Source organism: Centropristis striata, chromosome 21 (assembly GCF_030273125.1).
Source record: "Centropristis striata isolate RG_2023a ecotype Rhode Island chromosome 21, C.striata_1.0, whole genome shotgun sequence".
NCBI lineage: Eukaryota > Metazoa > Chordata > Actinopteri > Perciformes > Serranidae > Centropristis > Centropristis striata.
In genome coordinates this window covers 19,163,508-19,183,378 of record NC_081537.1, presented here as the reverse complement: position 1 = coordinate 19,183,378, position 19,871 = coordinate 19,163,508, and the positions used below count along the sequence as shown (strand labels likewise).

Here is a 19,871-nt window from a genome sequence, read left to right as displayed (position 1 = left end):
CAGAGATGTATGGTATTATTTAACAGGCTTTTTTTCTATATTAGGTGCAAATGCCATTTTAGAGAAATACTGATATTACAAATATTAACCAAAATATTATTATTTTTTTTAAATACACATCATATCGCTGAATGTTAAATTAAGAAAACTTTATGATTTTCATTTACAGTAAAACTGGTTTGAAAAGAGGGGAAAAAAGAAATAGGCCTACATAACAAAAAATTTGTAAAAAAAATTCCTGCAAACACTTACTGTCATATTAAAGGAAGAAAAACTATTATACACGTTTTTTTTTAAATACAGATATTTAGTGTAAATTAGTATTAGTATTTTTAAAGAATTTATCTGAAAAATAGGTTGTTTGGCTGTTTTGGTTTTTGGCAACTTTTGCTTTTTTGTTTCATTTTGTTTTCTTTACAGTGTATATTTGGTGTGCAAGAAGCCAAATATCCACATGAAAATGCATATATAAGCTACAAACAATACAATAAAAAGCACATTGAAAGCATGCATGGTTCTGTCCATCATTATCTTCTAATTCTTACATCAATGATCTTATGATTCCAGCTCTGTTCTGTAAATATACCATGGGCACTTTAACCTGTAACTGAACAATTGCCAGAGTTTGATAACAACTTCTTTTTTTTACAGATTTGCAAATAAAGTGCGTAGCACAGCTGTGCAGATGGGCACATAACTTCAGTGCGTAACCTTTCTTCATAACAATGTTACTTGTTCTCTCAACAAAAAGCTAATTCGATTTTGGGCTCATTTATGCTCACCTGTAAAAGTGATTGTATTCAGAGACATGATGGAGGAAACAGTGGCTGAATAAATGTGAAACAAATCTTTAGTGTTGGTGTGTTCAGGACTGAGGAGAATCAGATTCTCATAGACAGACCCATGACACCCTGAGCTGCTGGCTCCCTACATGTGGTGTGTGATTACTACGCTGAATTACAGCTTGTGAAGCTGTGTGAAGTGAAAAGGGTCCAAATCAAATTCTGTCTCCTGATCATCCTGACTGATACTGTGTGGTCAATTGGGATTTATTCAGTTCCAAGATTCTCCTGCTGTTTATGTCAGTTTTGGTCCAAGGAGTAATTTTATCCTTGTAGTTCCTAATGGGTCAGTTTGTGCCAGATGTTAAATCTTGCATATATTTGTGACCATTTAAGATGCATTTGCAAAACCAGGCTCCCTTTCTCAGGATTTAGAGGAAGTCAGCCATGTTTTTAAGCATTTTTACTTCTATCCATTATTAGATAGATAGATAGATAGATAGATAGATAGATAGATAGATAGATAGATAGATAGATAGATAGATAGATAGATAGATAGATAGTTTGCATGTTCTCTCAGTGGTAGTGTTGGGTCAGTCACAGAAAAATAGAATATGCACATAGTGTAAACTATCATCCCAGATGTCTCCAAATATCTTCCCTTTGCCGTGCATATTTGTTGGTAACTGTGGAGGGAGAGATCAGATTTCGTATATTATCATATGACATTCATGTCTGAGAGTTTATATAACAACTTTAAGTGGAATGAAACAATTGATTTCTAAGAATCATCTGGCTATTGGGAGATGGGAATCAAACTTCCTTGTCATTGATATGCATTTCCTTGCAGTACACAAAGCCATTTCTAAAAACATATTTTACTATCTTAAATGCCCTCAAATGACTTTAAACGCTACACATCAACTTGAGGCAAAGATCCAGTACATACAAATGTCTGACTGAATGAATGTCACAAACAGCATTATGAAAAGGTAGTTTCTAGACAGACAAACAGACAAAAATAACAAAATTGTATGTTTGAGGTAAAATTGTGTATGTGAGAGGTAAAATGTTTTTATGTGAGAAGGTTTGGGTTCCTCTGTGGTCATTCATTCAGTTCCAAGACTCTCCTGGTTTTTATTCTTCGTCAGTTTTCAGGTTTGGTTCAAGATTAAATTGTATCCCTGTAGTACCTAATGGGTCAGCCTGCTCCAGATGTTAAATCTAGCTTTTATTTGTCACCAAGGATATTTACTGACCATTTAAGATGCATCTGCAAAACTAGGCTCCCTTTCTCAGAATTTGGAGGAAGTCATGTTTTTATGCATGTTTACTTCTTTCTATGAAAAGTTGTAAAGTGTAAAGTTTGGTGTCTTAAACTCTCCCCGTGTCCTCAGCCAACATTACTGTCTATAGGAAGGCAATAGCAGACTCAGTTTTAAAGCTTAAGTGCAGAGAATAGTATATTATATAAAACTAGATACCTTCTGTGTGGGAGTTTGCATGTTCTCTCAGCGGCAGTATTGGTCCAAACACGTGCAGATTAGGTTAATTGGTGAAACTGAAATTGATCACACCCACAGGTGTGAATGTGAGCTTGAGTAGTTGTCCGCTTCTTTGAGTCAGTCACAGAAAAATATAATATTTTGGTTACTGTGGAGGGAAAGTTCAGACTTTGTAGATTATCGCATGACATTCAAATCTGAGATGTCTAGATAGTTTGACAGAAATAACAAAAAAAGTGCTCTGAAGTTATGGCAGTTTTGTATGAGGGGCCGTATAGGCCATAATTCATATCTTCCCTATCAGAAACACAAAAAAGAGGCTTTTTTTTAGTATGCGAGAGGTAAAATTTTAAACATGAAAGGATTTTGTTGTGTATCTTAAGTAAGTTTTCTGCATTAATTTGTCATAAAATGTGATCTGATCTGATCTGCATCTAAGTCCCGAGTAGAGAAACACAACGTGCTTAACTCAATATTATGCAAACAATTATAATATTTAATGTTTTTATTTAATATATCCATGAAACATTCATAATGCTGGTAGAAAAAAAGTAAGTGAACCCTTTGGCTAATGACTCCATTAAGAGCTAATTGGAGGCAGGAATTAACAAACTAGGAGTCCTAACGATTAAAATGAGATTTGAGTGAGGTGTAGAGATACTTTGACCTGTAAAAAAACTCAAACGGTTTGAGTTTGCTGTTCACAAGAAGCATCTGCTCATGTGAATCATGCCTTACAAAAAAGAGATCTCCAAAGACCTGTAATCGAGAATTGTTGATTTGCATCAGACTGGTAGGAGTGGGTGTCCAGCGAAGTTCACTCCAAAGGCACAACGCAGAAAGCTCAGTGAGGTAAAAAAAACAACAATCCCAGAGTAACAAGTAAATACTCGAAGGAGTCATTGGAACTGGTTAATGTCTCTAGTCTACCACACACACAAGATTGAACAGGTAATAATAATAATAATCCATTTTATTTATAAGCGCCTTTCAGAACACCCAACGTCACTTTACAAGAAAACATAAAATAATTTAAAAACAGTGGCAACAAAATAAAACATCGAACAGTATTGACATGGTGAGTGGGTGACTAGCTGGTGTATGCTTGTCTGAACAGATGAGTTTTGAGTCTGGTGCGGTGTCCATAGCAGGACACCAAGGAGGAAGCTACTGCTTTCCAGAAGAACACCACTGCATGCCAGACCTTGACATAACACTACTGGGAAAATGTTTATTGGACTGATGAAACTAAGGCTGCATTCTTCATAAAGAACACGTAGCACTAGGTATGGTGTCAAATGTGCACCACATACCAACATGAGAACATCATCCCACTTTTAACTGTCAGCATGCCACAGTAAGAACACCGTTCATAGCCTGTAATGAAATATCACAACATATATATATATATTTAATTGAGAAATGCATTTAAAACGAACTGAGCATGTTGAATGGGTGTTTCTGTTGTGTGTGTACGTGCATGCTTGGGTCCATGTTTTTTTACCTGATCATTTTATCATTTCAGCAGACTTCCCCCTTTTACATAATGTACTTGTGATCAATCCGATTTGGGTCAAGCTCTGATTCCTCACGCCATTGTGACACAAAACATTTGATTTAATTCAATGTAATCGCTTTTTATCCTTTCTACGAATTATGAATGAGGCATTTCCTGCTCGTCTCTGCCAGAACACTGTGCCAAATCTCAAACAGGAGAGGTGAAAGATGTTTGTGAGGTAAATAAAAATGAACGGCCCTTAGCGTTAGCCTAAAATCCAATTATTCCTGTCTTAAGTTAACATAATCCTTTATTGATTTCCAGAAGCGGGAATTTGGCGAAATCTGATGGCTCGGAAAAGACATCATAGTATTTAACTAAACACTAACTTTGCAGGTTATGTAATCAGTTCGGTTTGTCTGTTGGCAGAGTTGCAGAAAATCTAGTGACCGGATTCTTGTGAAACTTGGTGAAAGGATGAAAAATGGGCCAAGGAAGAACCGAGTAAACTTCTGACGCCATTTCTAATCCTGTGACGGTTACACTATTATTTTTACTTTTCTGAACATTGCGCAATAAGACATCACCTCGAGCCTCCTTCAAGATGTTATTGTTGCTGTTATGCAGTCAAAATGTAACCCTGTCATACATCCATGCTGGCATTTGTGGTATTTTCCTGCAAATGCCAGCACAGATGTGTTACCAGGTGGCATCACACTGCCTGAGAGCAGAAGGGACTCAAGTACAATTTTGAGAATCTTGTACTTTACTTGAGTATTTCCATTTTATGTAACTTTATATTCCCATTTCACTACATTTTAGAGGCAAATATTGTACTTTTTACTCCACCACATTTAGCTGCCTGCTTTAATTGCTTTTCAGGTCAAGATTTAACATGATAAACATGATTAATTTAAAATGTGTATGCATGTTTATAAATTAAACCATATAATTAAATCAAAAATCAAATCAAATCAAAATTACTCAATTTATCCCCGGGGGAAATTCAGTTAGTCTGTTAGCTGTTGAAGAATGAGACAGCCTGATGGCCGTAGGAGCGAAAGATGTTTTCAATCATTTGAGAGAGGAGCCGTCCACTGCTGTTTTTTTTGGTCCATTAAGGTTTTGTGTAGCGGATGATCCAGGTATTTCAGGATGGCCTGGAACATGTTGACAGGTCATCTCTCCACCACCTCCTCCAGTGTGTCCAACCTGGCTCCAACCACAGAACCAGCTCTTTAGACCAGTCTGTCCAACCGCCTTCATCTCTGTGTCTGATGCTGCCTCCCCAGCAGACTGCAGCATAAAACAACACACTACCACCACAGACTGATAAAACATCTGCAGCATCTTACTACAGATGTCAAGAGATCTTAACTTCCTTAAGAAAAAGAGGCGGCTCTGCCCCTTTTTGTAGAGCGCGTCAGTGTTTAGGGACCAGTCCAATTTATTATCCAGGTAAACACCTAGATACTTATAACTTGGAACCACCTCGATGTCCACCACACAGGTATTCACTGGCTGATCTCTGATCATTTCCTTAGTCTTTGAGGTGTTCAGTAGGAGATAGTTGTTGTGACTCCAGTCACTGAAGGCTTTTATCAGATCCCTGCATTCAGATTCCTGTCCATTCCTGATACAGCCACAATAGCAGTGTCGTCTGAGTACTTCTGTATGTGGCAGGACTCAGAGTTGTATTTGAAGTTTGCTGTGTGCTTAATTTAGTAATTAGCCCTACACTGACAACAGTAAAATGCTGCTATCTGAGTGGGCCCATTCTGCATAACAAGTACTTTTACTTTTTATATTTTAAGTACATTTTGATCCAGATACTTTTGTACTTTTACTTAAGTAAGTTTTGAATGCAGGATGTGATATTATTATTTTTACTTAAGTAAAAGGGATCTGAATACTTTTTCCACCACTGTTAAAAATGGAAATCATCTTATGAAACTTTATAGTTTCACTCTACTACTTGTTACTACATACATGTTTTTTTTAAAACTTAATGGTTCCTTTATGGGTTAGGAAAGTACCCTACTTCTTAAACTAAACAAACAATTTAAAAATTCTCTTGGATCAGCTGGAAAGTAAGGAATCTGAATATTTCTTCCACCACTGATGGGCAGGAGCTTCAGAACAGCCAGACTAGTTAGTGTGAAATTACAACTTCCCTGAAAACGACGACACATCCAGGAATTAAAGCTGTACACAAACGTTCGTTCTGCTCTCTGAGCCACTGATTCCATCACTGAATCAAAGTTTTTTGTCACAGATTTCTAACAGATAATGTCCACGCTGCTCTTCTAATGGCATGCAAACCAGTTTCGCTAAGGCAAAAAAGCAGTACAGGATAATAAGATGTCATCAGTATCAGCTGCTCATGTTTACTCCTCAATTTATGTAACTGAAAACTTTTTTACCCCTTAAACCCAGTTTACTATCCCCCTTAATAGCTTTAAATTTGTCTGGCATTTCTGTCAGCTTCTATAAAATCTTTACTGACCTTATTTGACATTTACATTGAGTGGTCCAGTCAGGATGCTTTATGGCTACTATATTGCATTATTCTAATTGCACACTGATCTAATAAGAACAAACTTGTGATCCCTTTTTCTAGAAACACAGAACAATGACAAATACGTTGTAGCTTACGACATCAGTCATGCATTACTTGGAAATATAACTGATGCACATGTTTTCAGCATCTCAAAGGTCGCAACAGGAAAAGCAAAAAATGAAGAAACATGGTTAATTCTTAAACAAATTAAATCCAATTTAAAATCTTAAATCAATGTATTCAACTGGTGCAACAGTGAACTGAAATTGACAACAATAGTTGTGTATTTTGTGATAATACTGAAACTACAGGCTTTGTCATGGACAATAAAAAAATATGACTTTACTGGAAATTCTTATATGCCCAAATTCCTAAAAATAAAAATGCAATGAAACCTTTAAGCATAAGAGAAGAACGTGATTTGTATTAAAGCCCTGACCCTTATTTTATTTATTTCACTTTTTTTTGTCTTTCTTGTACGCACATTTCTATTTGTCAAATGTAAAAATCATAAAGTTTTGCTATTTGTACAGTCAAGCTTTATTTATTTATTTATTTATTCATTGTCTTTTACTGTTGTAGTCCAGCTTTTAATGGAGCTTTATTTATTTGTATATCTGTCTAATTATTTACTGAATTTTACTTTTATAGTGTAGTCTTTATAATAATAATACATTTTTTTAACGATTATTGAAAAAATATATAGATTACAAAATTTTAAAAAAACGAAAAGTGTGAAATTTAGAACAATGTTATATGTCCTGATAACTAATAAGGGTCTTTCGAAATGTTTAATATATAATAAAGGACTTTTCCTTTACGTAGGAAACGAACTACGTCGTCGTCATGGCATTAATTCACAGGAATATGATTTTTTTTTTAAGTCTAAAATATTGAAAAAGAATATATCTCATAATACTTAATGTTAATGTTTGTAATAAGGATAATGCACAATTTAAAAAAAAAATCTCTCACAAAAAAAAAAAAAATTAACAAACTATATAACGGAAAAAGCGACACGTAATTTCCTGTTTGGGCTCGGCGGTGGCGGGAGATTCCAGCATGGCGGTGCAGCCGAAACAGAACCTGTCCATGGACAGCGCAGCCGAGCACGGCTTCCTCAGCTTCATTTTCTCCATGCCAGAGAAACCGGACACCACATTCAGAATATTCGACCGCAACGATTACTACACAGTTCACGGGAAAGACGCCATATTCGCGGCGAAGGAGGTTTTCAAGACGAACGGAGTCATCAAATATCTGGGCTCTGGTAAGCTAGCCCTCCGTAGCATAGCTGAAGCTTACAAACTGATGGCAAGCTAATTAAACTCAGTGCTGTTGATGCATATAGAGGCTTAGATGTAGCTACAAGCTCAGCTAGCTGCAACTGCATCCATTAGTTATGTTGCTTAGTAGGTAGCTTTGCATGAAATATATGCTTTCGTAAGTGGTGGAATGTAACTAAGTACATTTATAATACAGTTTTGAGGGACTTTGCTTGATTATTTCCACATATGTAACTTTAAACTTCTACTTCACCACTTTTTAGAGGCAAATACTGCACTTTTTACTCCACTACATTTAGCTGACCGCTTTAGTTACTTTTCAGGTCGAGATTTAACATGAAAAACCTGATCAATTTAAAAATGATTATGCACCTTTGTAGGTTTAACCACATACCAGTATACTAAGTAATTAAAATAAGCTCTACCCGGACAACATAAACATGCTGCTTTCATAAATGCATCAATAATACTAATCTATTAAATATATTTGGAATATATAAAAACAATCAGCATAACGAGTAGTTTTACTTTTGATACTTAAAGTACATTTTGATAATGATACTTTTGTGCTTTTACTTAGTTTTGAATGCAGGACTTTTGTTGTGGAGTAATTTCACAGTGTGGTTTTAGTACTTTTACTGAAGTAAGGGATCTGAATACTTCTTCAGACACTGGCTCTAAGTTTCTAATATAAATGTGGGCTTGTTGTCAACAGGGAGTCGTAAGCTAGAGAGTGTGGTCCTGAGCAAGCTGAACTTTGAGGCCTTTGTGAAGGACTTGCTGCTGGTGAGGCAGTACAGAGTGGAGGTGTACAAGAACCACAGCAAGAGCAGCAAGGAGCACGACTGGAAGATCGAGTACAAGGTACTGACACATCTACCTTTTTTTTTTTTTTTTTTAGATGTAGATGAGCTGTGTTGTTGTCCTACTTTCATTGGGAGGCTCCTTTTACATTTTTCTCAATGTGGCCTTGTATTTCACAGTAATATATGTCATTCACCTCTATAGAATCAGCATAATTATGGTAGAATAACACAGTTATGACATACAATACATCATTAAAAAAAGAAAAAAGTGCAAGTTGATTTTCTGTGATAAATTATTTTTTAAAAATTGGAATAAAATGGAATTTAAATAAACAACACTTTTGCAAGTGCCCACAGGTGTCATGAATATAGGAAAAAAGAAAATCTCCACATGCTGTACATATTAAACTATATTAGTATTTGGCACGTGACCATTCGTCTCACCAGAATCAATCATGGCTTCACAGTTATGCTAAGAAGTGCAGGATTTAATGGTTTTCACAGGATCTTGTTATTCCAAATGGTTTAAATTTGTCAACGTTATAAATGACATGTAGAATAAAGTGATTTTGACAGAAATATCACAATTTTTAGCTTCATTTTGGTAACTTTTTTGGAGACTTTTCTAACCTGTCGACCTTTCAAGGACTGTCTGCATGAAGATAATGTCTGTCTTTTTCTTATTAATGTGTTATCAAGGTCAGCTAAAATAATTGAGAATATGTCCATATATTGTACAATATCACCCATGTGTTTACTTGTGTGTTTATTTGCATAAGAATGTGGTGATAGTAAGTCAATGGCAACTTGTTTTAAACTAAATAAACCAGTTACTGCAGGTTAAGATGAAGCAGTAAAAATGTGTCTCTCTGTTGTCCATCTCACCCATTTCCCTGCACTCTCAGGCCTCTCCCGGAAACTTGACCCAGTTTGAGGAGATTCTGTTCGGCGGTGGAACCGGAGCGGTGGGCTGTGCGGGCGTTGTAGCCGTGCGCTTTGCAACAGGCTCCGATGGACAACGCGTGGTCGGGGTCGGCTATGTGGACGCGGCCCAGAGGACGATGGGAGTGTGCGAGTTTCCGGACAACGAGATCTTCTCCAACTTGGAGTCCCTTCTCGTCCAAATCAGCCCCAAAGAGTGTCTCCTGGCCCAGGGGGAAGCCAACACTGACAGCAACAAACTACGGGAGGTATGTGGTCGGCAGAGCTGCGACGGCAAAACATCTGCAAGAAATTTAACAGGTGAAGACATTTTTTATTATGATGTGTTTGTGTAGGTGGTGGAGCGAGGCGGCATGCTGGTGTCTGACAGGAAGAGAGCAGAGTTCAGTAGCAAGGACATGGTCCAGGATCTCAACAGGCTGCTGAGGGCCAAGAAGGGAGAGACTGTGGCGAGCAACACGCTGCCCGAGCTGGACAAACAGGTGAACCAAACAAACACTTGAGAGAAGAAAGAAAAGAGCAACAATTCCCCTTAAACAGACTCGGTCACACATGAACAACACAATAACCACGGTGAGCTCTTTTCCTGGAGCAGTATATAATCAAACAAAGGGACGTTTTCAAAAGATTAAGATCAGATAATCTTGCAGCTCCTATTCATGTTGTTCCAGTAAACGGAACAATCTGATTATTTGTATTAAGATTTCTTGTACATTACACAAGTCCACTAAACATAGATTATAGCCATAAAGATCCAGTACAGAACATTTTAGAAGATAATACTTATGCAAGACTATCCATTACTTTTGTCATTTATATCTCTATTTTTCTATTATTTGTCAGTTGGAGACGTAGCACCATACAGACAGACAAAATGTCTTTTCTCCTCTGAACGTTGCCAGATTAATTGTGTTTTTAATGCAACAACCAGTCAAATGCATACTATTTATGCCAACAGCTGTGTTCTTCTTGTATGTTGTCTTCTAAGTTTGCTTTTTAGGATAAAAACACACAATTATATAGTTCAAAAATGTGGATTGTTAACTACATTTTAAAGTAAAAAGCCCTGATGAGAAGTTCTCTGTATTATCCTGCTGTCTGAATACTGAATGATTTAAATGTTTGTCTTTGTGGTTTCAATCGCAGGTTGCTATGTCGTGCCTGGCTGCAGTGGTGCGTTTCCTTGAACTGCTCTCAGACGAGTCCAACTTCAACTCCTTCAGTCTGACCACACTGGACCTGGGTCAGTACATGAGGCTGGACAACGCTGCCGTGAGGGCGCTGAACCTCTTCCAGGTCAGTGACACGAGCTCACATTTCCCCCAGAAAAACTATAGTAAAGTCAAACAAATAAAAAAAATCCTCAAAGTTCAGTCCACCAAATCACAAAAATATTGTCCTTCTTGGCAGTCATGCAAGTAGTTTGATTCATCCAAGTATTTTATTAATACTATTAACACATTTAGGCCTAAAATGCCTGGAAAAAATGCCTGTAAAACCTATAGGCGATTTTAAAATAAACCCCTAAAACTGAAGTTTTTCTGGAAATTCAACAGAAGTGTCAACGGCTACTAAATAATTGATTTTTCAGCCTCAGTAGCAGATAGAAATGAATTCTTATACCTGTTATATCATGATTTCAGTTCTGGAAAAGTTCCATGTTGCATTGCGACACTCCTGCATGTATTCTGATGCATTTCATTGGCCAAGAAACCGAAAATAGGTGGAAAATACTACAAAACGACGTATCCGATTTCCCGGCTTTAATGGTAGAGTAACACAACAGCGCCCCCTGTTTTAATGGTAGAAGTACGGTAATGCTTTTTCATCTTAAACACTGTTTATGTCATGATGTCAGTGAGTCAACCCTGGTGGAGCTGGCAGGTTCAAAGGTCGAGGGCAGTGAACATTTGAATTTGCATCTTTAACATTTTCGTTCCTATGAACTCGTTCCCAGTTCATTCTGGCTTTTGTACATTTTTATTTATTGAAAATATGTTAAGACAACCTCAAGTTGTGGTAAATAGGTTTATTCTTTGTTAAGAAACGGCTTTGAATGTTTAAGGAGCTGAAAAATAAAACTAAAGATTTGTATCATAACGTGTAATGTAATTTTCTTTGTTTAAATGGATTTTATGAAACTGGTCTCGAAAAGTATTGTTCAGGATTCAATATCAAAAACAGGCCAAAGTAAATGTCGTCTTCCAAGGTAGATTCCAGCAAGAAACATCCAATCAAAAGAACTTAAAATTCTGGTTGGTGGTTAAAAGCTGCGAGAAAGTTGGTAAATCTGCAGCTTAATTCAATTTGCTTTTTTGTATTTTGGTTCAAGTTAAATAAGTTCAGTAACTATGGAAGCAATGTTTTGTTCACAAATGAAACACCGAAGCATTGAGCCTCTGACCGGCTTTTACTTAACCAAAGAAACATGCTAAGGCTCATGGATATTGTAGTAATTTGCGTTGATCTTCAGGCTGTAACTAAACAGTATTTCTTAGAAACAAAGCTGATGTCATTAAAACTGGAGGTCAGAGCACAAACACTATGTAGGTCATTGTCTGCTGAGCCTGTATGAGTGTCATGAGATCTCTTCTGTAGAAGTATGTGCTAATGATAATGATCAAAGCTCATTGTTAAGGTTGTTTTAGTCGCCATGCATGTGAAACGAAATGAATGTGTAACAAAAGCCACAGATGATATTTATCACATTACATACCGTGTTAATGTGACCCGTTTCCTGCAGGGATCGCCTGATGACACCAGCGGAGCTCACTCATTGGCCGGTCTGCTGAACAAGTGCCGCACACCGCAGGGCCAGCGGCTCGTCAACCAGTGGATCAAACAGCCGCTCATGGACAAAACCAAAATAGAGGAGAGGTAAGACAGCAGTAGTGTGAGAAAAGCTTAGAAATTTGATCAAACTTTCAAGAGTGCGCATAAAAGTTTTTACGCTCACTTGAGCTGTTTTTTGTCTTTTTCGAAAAATAGTTAATGCACTTAAGAGGAGATGGAAAGGATTTCTCTGATGTACTGAACCTTTAACTCACATGACTGATCAGCTGTTTCCTCTGACACGAAAGAACAATTATAAGTTGGCCAATTGTATCTATTGAATCTAATTCATGAAGACTCCTCTCCATTTTCTCTCGTGGTTGGACAAAGTTGTCCGATCAGCAACTTCTTTTTTGTTGTTTTTTTTGTCTTTACTTCTGCCGTTTAATGATGGTTAGTCCACAGTAACACATTACACTTCCATCTTCTGACCAAAGTACGTTTATGCAGATTTGTGTATTCCCCTAAACCAGTTGATGGAAACGTCCCTAATTCGCATTTTCTTAATGCAACATTTTCAAGTTTCGCTTCAAAATTTGCTTTGACTTTAATGGAAACATGGCTAATGATGGGAGCAAACCAAGGCATATTTTAATGCATTAATCAGAAAAAATAAGGCCAAAACATGCTGTATTTTAATAGTGGATCACCTCATGTATGTTTCTGGAGTTGCTTGGTATTAAAGTAATAAAATCCCCCTTAAAATGTCCATTTCTTTATTTTGTTTAACATCAGCAGAAAACTATATCAAGACTTTATGGTCACATAAAGTTAAACTTTGTTGATACGCTGTTGTTATGAATGTATCTTGTGTTTTATTGTTTTGCTTGTTTGAGTCATAGTGATGCAGCGCAGAACATATTAAATGGATCAATTAGGACAACTTGATGTTTTTGTGTGTGTGTAGGCTGGACCTGGTGGAGAGCTTCGTGTGCGACTCTGAGCTCAGGCAGACCTGTCAGGAGGACCTGCTGCGGCGCTTTCCTGATCTTCACCGTCTGGCCAAGAAGTTCCACCGTCACTCTGCGACGCTGCAGGACTGCTACCGCGTGTACCAGGCAGTGAGCCACGTCCCCGCGCTCGTCACATCGCTGGAGAGATACTCGGGTACTCACACAGCTGCAGCTCATACACAATGTGTCTGTCACGTACACTCTGGTGACAGTGTGGCTCCTTATACCACAGTTGGAAAAAACATGCTAGGACAGAAGAAACTTCATCTGAAATATATGCAAAATAAAAAGCTTTATTGTAGGATCCATGCATCAAGCAGAAGAAGACAGTTAAAGGAAGATTATCACACTCTAAACTAAACACACTAAACTACTACTCTTTTTTTATTTTTATTTTTTTTTTTACTGCCAAGAGTTAGTTAAGAAAAGATTCACACGCTCACATTGGCATGGAGCTTAAATTTAAGTAAAGGTCGTTGATGTACCTAATAAACTGGCATTAATTAATCTGCATTAGTAGCATAACAGTCAAGTAAAAGTCCTGCATGCAAAAACTTAAGTAGAAGTACTGGTTATGCAGAATGGTCACACTCAGATTGTTTTTATATATTTCAGATATATTATAAGACTATTATTATTCATGCATTTATGTAAGCGGCATTTACTGTAGTCAGGGTAAGGCTAATCTTAACTACTTAATATACTGTTGTGAGGGTAATTTAGAAAAATGCTTAATCCTTTTAAATTGGTCTCGTGTTTTTATGTTAAATCTAATCTTGACCTGAAAAGTAACTAGCTGGCAGCTAAATTTAGAGGAGTAGAAAATACAATATTTGCCTCTAAAACATAGTGAAGTAGAAGCATAAAGATGCATAAATGTTAAGTTCAAATACCTCAGAACTGTACTTGGTTACATTCCACCACTGCAAAGTGCATTCATTCATCATCTGTGTGTCTAACTATTTTAATTATTTGTGGGTGTGTTGTAGGTAGCTACCAGGTTCTGCTGGAGGCGGTGTTCCTCTCTCCTCTCAGAGATCTGCACACTGACTTTGTTAAGTACCAGGAGATGATTGAAACCACACTGGACATGAACCAGGTCTTTGCTTCATTATTTTTTTTTCTGCACACATGTACAATGTAAGAATATTGGGGTTCTTTTTGCATAATGTTTGCATAAACTGCAAATGATTTACTTGCATGCTTTCTGTGCACGACGTGTGTTACACGTAGATCGACCACCACGAGTTCCTGGTGAAAGCGTCGTTCGATCCGGTGCTGAGCGAGCTGAGAGAAAAGATGGACGACCTGGAAAAGAGCATGCAGGCGGTGCTGAACAGTGCAGCCAGAGACCTGGGTGATTACACACACATGCATATATACACAACAGGCACCCAGATGATTAAACTTGAAACGTCTTTGCACAAATGTACAAAGAAGTTTCACTACAATAGTGCACTGTGGTGGAGTGACTGCATGCATCTGCTGATGAGTTTTTAAGATGTGGTGTGACAGAAATGCCAACGTACTTACACCACACAGTCATCATGTGCTACTTTATCCGCTTTTTTTTCTTCACATCCCTTCAACTGAAAGATTAGAAAACACACTGAATGTAAAACCTAAAACCTTAGACAGTATATAAGTTTGAGCTTCTTGCTTTTAACTAGAAGGTAACTACATTTTGGTTTGTGTCTGTCTGTCAGTGGTCAAGCCTAAATGATGCACCACATCGACAACTTAAGACTTCTGGGAACAAACAGAAAAGCTCGCAAATTCTACCACCACAAAATCCTCTTACCCGGAGCGCTATTTATCAGTTTAGTTTTCAGATTTTGGTGTTCTTGAAATGGAAACGGCTCGATCTGTTGGTTTGTTTGTGTTATTGTGTAACTTTTGGGTCTCTAATCGGTACTACGAACACGATTTGTTTCATATCACACTTTTATACGTGGATCAATCTGAACAGTCATGTCTCATTTCATGCAACTTGATCGTCACTCTAACATGACGATCATCACAATTCTGTGCTGACGGGGGCAGAAGTCACTTGGACGCGGTGATTACATGATCGATTATTAGGATCCTACCACTCCTCACCCACACACGCCTCCGTACAGACGTAGCAGCAATCACACCACAAAAATCCCATGGTTATAAATAATGGGCCGTTTCTCAGAATCCTCCTTCTTGTTGTCATCTGCTTATAACTTTCCTGGCTTGAAACGCGTAAATGCTGACTTCAGCCACCTCCTTGTTTACTTCCGTACACGGCGTGCTTCGTGTGACTTCTTTGTTATTGTTCACACTGGAGTCTGATATAGGTCACACACTGGCTATAGAATATGCTATAGATAAGGATATATAAACAGCAGCTTCATCATTTAGAAATCTACATCAGGTTGTGTTGGAAAGTATTCAGAATAGCTTTGAAAAATGGCATTTTTACTCTAAAGTATGCAATCAAAATATAAATGTTTGGGTTTGAATACATAAAGAACACAGCTGCAACAAAAAAAAGTGCCCTATTTTAAAGTTACAATCACAGTTTCAATCTTGAGAAACCGGGTCATGATTTCTGGAAAGAGACATTGCTGTTGAGTTTTTTTCAGGTTGCGTTTAGTGTCATGTAATTATATTAAGCCCGTCACGATAACACATTTTTAAGGGCAATATATTTTCCCAGAAACTATCACGATAAACGGTAGTATCGATGTTGTTTTCATTTTGTAACAATATTGGAGCATAATAAATCAATCCTTTTCCACAGCAATGGATTATTTTTAAAATGAACAGCTGGAATGGCTGCTCAGGAAATATAGCTTTTTTTCAGCAATTCCTACTGCCTGTCAAACATTTGCAGCATTACTTTAAACACAAAAAGAAAAAGCACAAAAAGTCACCTATGTAAACGACAATTTATGGGTCCAGATAAAAACAACATCCATTTTTATATTTCGAACGATAAGTCGATAAAGTAATTATCGTTACAGGCCTAAGTTATATCATATTTGAGAGGGGCAGTCATCTCCAAGACTCTAAAACGATATAGATTTATGATGAGCACTGTAGGGTCCTGATTAACTGTTAAAAAGTAGCTGAAGAATCGAGGTTTTATACCTTTGAATGTCAGCTTGAGCTCACTGCAGTAACTTTGTGTTTCAGGTCTGGATGCGGGTAAGACGGTGAAGCTGGAGTCGAACGCCATGCTGGGTTTCTACCTGCGAGTCACCTGCAAAGAGGAGAAGAGTCTGAGAAACAACAAGAAATTCACCACGCTGGATGTGCAGAAGAACGGAGTGCGCTTCACAAACGGGTTCGTCTCACCGCCGAGTCACACGCACCTTAAAAAGTTCACCTCGGATTCTCTTCCAGTCAGCTGACGGTCTGTTTTGTTGCATGTGCTCTCTCACGTGTCGACAGGAAGCTGAGCTCTCTGAACGAGGAGTACACCAAGAGCAGGGAGGAGTATGAGGAGGCCCAGAACGCCATTGTCAAAGAGATAATCAATATCGCCTCAGGTGAGGAATGTTGTCACATGCTGCTCGCTGTGTCTCACCAGCGCGGCATTGATTTGATAGAATTTGCCTGATGTGACCTTTTAGTAAAAGATTTAATTCATTTTTTACAAGGTCAGTAACTGTACAGTGCTTTGAACTTTTACATTTTCAAGAATCTGCATGTTTGTGGTCAGATAAGAATAATTGTGGATCCTGCACATGCTGCTGTCTGCCGTCTCTGTGACAGTTAATCTGTAAGTGTTGAACTTGTCGACCCCGCCAGGTTATGTGGATCCCCTGCAGACGCTGAGCGACGTGATCGCGCAGCTGGACGCAGTGGCGAGTTTCGCCGTGGCGTCCGTCTCCGCTCCCGTGCCGTACGTCCGGCCCCGGTTGCTGGCGGACGGCTGCAGGCGCATGGAGCTGCAGCAGGCGAGACACCCCTGCATGGAGACGGACGCCGACACCGCCTTCATCCCCAACGACATCACCTTCATCCAGGGAGAGAAGGACTTCTACATTATAACAGGTGTGAAGACACCATCCACTTCCACTTTGACTACTTTTTAGAGGCTGGAGCGAACTTAATGCAGGGAAAAAATAAAAACTAGAAGATCTACAGAATCAATTGGAACCATAAATTGTCTATCACTGGAAAGAGGAGACTATTGTCAATGAGCCCAATTTTAGGTTAAATAACAGCAAAGTTTCTCTTTAACTGATCCAGCAGTTATAAGGAAACATTGTCTATGATGAATAAGTCCAATATTCACTCTGTTTAGCTCCTTTTTTGGTCCCCATGTCTCTGTTAAATGATCCATAATGCTCTCTAGCTGGTTTCTGTGTCTGTCTGCTGGACAGCTAAACACTGAGCTGGAATTTTCTATAGTGCTTTCCAACGCCGAGCAGAGCTGAAGATTTAGCAGATTTTTCTGTTATGTTTATCACTACGAGCAACTCCTCCTTGAAGACGGACGCACATCCTTTTCACCCATTCCATCAATTCAGAAGTCTGTCACACACCAGTAATCAATAACCAATACCAGGATGAATCACAATGTTGTCTTGGTGTGTGTGTGTTTCAATCACAGTCACAGCTGTCACATTTAAAATCGGTTAGATTTAGTTTAGGTTTGTTGAAAACACAAACAGGATTTTCAGCTAACTCTTGTTTCTTTTCTGGAACTAAACCGGCAAGACAAAACTCACCCTCCTCTTGTCTTCAGGGCCGAATATGGGCGGCAAGTCGACGTTCATCCGCCAGGTGGGCGTGATCGCTCTGATGGCTCAGATCGGCTGCTTCGTGCCTTGTGAGAAGGCGGAGCTCAGCGTGATCGACAGCGTCCTGGCCAGGGTGGGAGCCGGAGACAGCCAGGTCAAAGGAGTGTCCACCTTCATGTCGGAGATGTTGGAGACGGCTGCCATCCTGCGGTAAGTACAGACGCACAAGCTCGTCTACATCCACACTCACAAAGCAGAAACCTTTTTTCCTCATCTCCACCTGCCTTCGCCTCCCTCCAGCTCGGCCACGGAGAACTCGCTCATCATCATCGACGAGCTCGGCAGAGGCACGTCCACGTACGACGGCTTCGGGCTGGCCTGGGGCATCAGCGAACACATCGCCTCCAAAATTGCCTGCTTCTGCCTGTTTGCCACTCACTTCCACGAGCTGACGGCGCTCGCAGCACAGCAGCCGACCGTCCACAACCTGCACGTCACGGCGCTGACCTCGCAAAACACACTCACCATGCTGTACAGAGTCAAACCAGGTCAGCACACACTCACACAAGTTTTATTTGCTGACGTTTTTAGAAGTTCTTCAGTTACTGTAAATAATAACTCTTCAGTAAACTTTGTAGCCAGAATACAGACACTCAGACTCATCAGAGCAAAGATGTCCCCATTTAAACCCTTTGAAACCATAAGTGTGATGCCACGGCAATTACACCATAAAATCATGCTTTCTATTTAATCAGGCTTTCAATCCAGAGCCCTGACTTCTATTTTTCACAAGATTGAGACATTTTCTCATGATTGCCTAATGGAACCAAAACATGTTTTTTTTCCCCCTGGTTTCCTCTGTCAACATTAATTTTAATGCAGTGTTCTGTAATACAGCAACACTAACCAATCACTGACATATCCCAGACTTTGAAAAAGAAATATGAAAAAAATCCGCCAAGCACAACCCCGATTAAAACAAGTTGGGACATTGTCAAATCTAAATAAATCTGAATTTGTTTCAGTTAAACTGCAAAAAGAACTTATGCTTAACTGAGTCATTTCACCCAGCGTCCCAACAAGTTTTGCAATCAGTCTGGTATGCAGAAAATTAAATTGTGTAAAACAAGCCGGCATTTAAAGCTGTAAAAATACAGAATTATTACAGTAGTTAAGATAATGTGCTAAGCTTGATTAGGACCAATGTTGGTTGGAAGATCTAACTCCATGAAAGTGGAAATAATAGTGATTGATTTGTATGGCAGTTTAAAAATAAGACAAGGGTTAAGAATTCAATGTTAACGCAGCCTCTTAACTGTGCGTTAAGGTGTGTGTGACCAGAGTTTTGGGATCCACGTTGCCGAGCTGGCGTGCTTCCCACCGTCTGTGGTTGCAATGGCGAAGGAGAAGGCGGACGAGCTGGAGGAGTTCCAGGAGCCTGCAGGCGAGAAGTCGGAGCAGGAGGAAGAACCAGAGGCCAAGAGACGACGGACAGACAAACAAGTAAGGCTCCTACTCCTGGACATGTGGTCAGAAATAAGACAGTGAGGTTAATTACCTTAATACAACGAAAAAGGTCAGCTGAAGAATTGAATCTGTAAATACATTGTCATGAGGGTGACGGGGTTCCTACAGAGTTGACATTTCCACAATACAAAGCTTCGTAGCTTAAAGTAACACTGGTGTGCTGTCTCTCCTTCAGGTGGGGGAAAACCTGATCCAAGACTTCCTGGAGAAGGTGAAGTCGATCCCTGCTGCGACCATGACTGAAGAGGAGGTGAAAGCGGCGCTCCGGAGAATGAAACAGGAGCTCGTCACCAAAAATAACACTTATATCACAGAGATTCTTTCACGCTGTGCTCCTGCAAAAACAGTCTGATTTTCTTCTCAAATGTCAAAGTTCATAAACTGTAGGTAACCACACTAGAAGCGCTTATGTTGTATAGTTTTTCAATAAAAAAATATTTCTGAATGGGCTTGTTTTTG

The 19,871-nt window shown here is 38.9% G+C and overlaps 1 protein-coding gene across 1 annotated transcript; it reads left to right on the top strand.

Moving 5' to 3' along the window:
* Positions 1–7,371: 7,371 nt before the first annotated feature.
* Positions 7,372–19,861, top strand: msh2 (mutS homolog 2 (E. coli)). The gene is made up of 16 exons (XM_059324452.1): positions 7,372–7,615; positions 8,347–8,495; positions 9,343–9,627; positions 9,715–9,861; positions 10,526–10,675; positions 12,123–12,256; positions 13,119–13,318; positions 14,154–14,263; positions 14,398–14,521; positions 16,330–16,480; positions 16,588–16,685; positions 16,948–17,193; positions 17,891–18,095; positions 18,186–18,433; positions 19,213–19,388; positions 19,588–19,861. Exons 1-16 carry the CDS (start codon positions 7,408–7,410, stop codon positions 19,762–19,764), a joined length of 2,808 nt encoding a protein of 935 aa, XP_059180435.1. The 5' UTR covers positions 7,372–7,407; the 3' UTR covers positions 19,765–19,861.
* The last annotated feature ends 10 nt before the right edge of the window (positions 19,862–19,871 follow it).

What these genes read in the sequence shown, in the direction of transcription:
- msh2 (XM_059324452.1), top strand. Translation starts at nt 7,408, where the DNA reads ATGGCGGTGCAGCCGAAACAGAACCTGTCCATGGACAGCGCAGCCGAG. An exon ending in GGGCGCTGAACCTCTTCCAG is followed by an intron (nt 10,676 to 12,122) that starts GTCAGTGACACG and finishes CGTTTCCTGCAG; the next exon opens with GGATCGCCTGATGACACCAG. An exon ending in GCTGTACAGAGTCAAACCAG is followed by an intron (nt 18,434 to 19,212) that starts GTCAGCACACAC and finishes CTGTGCGTTAAG; the next exon opens with GTGTGTGTGACCAGAGTTTT.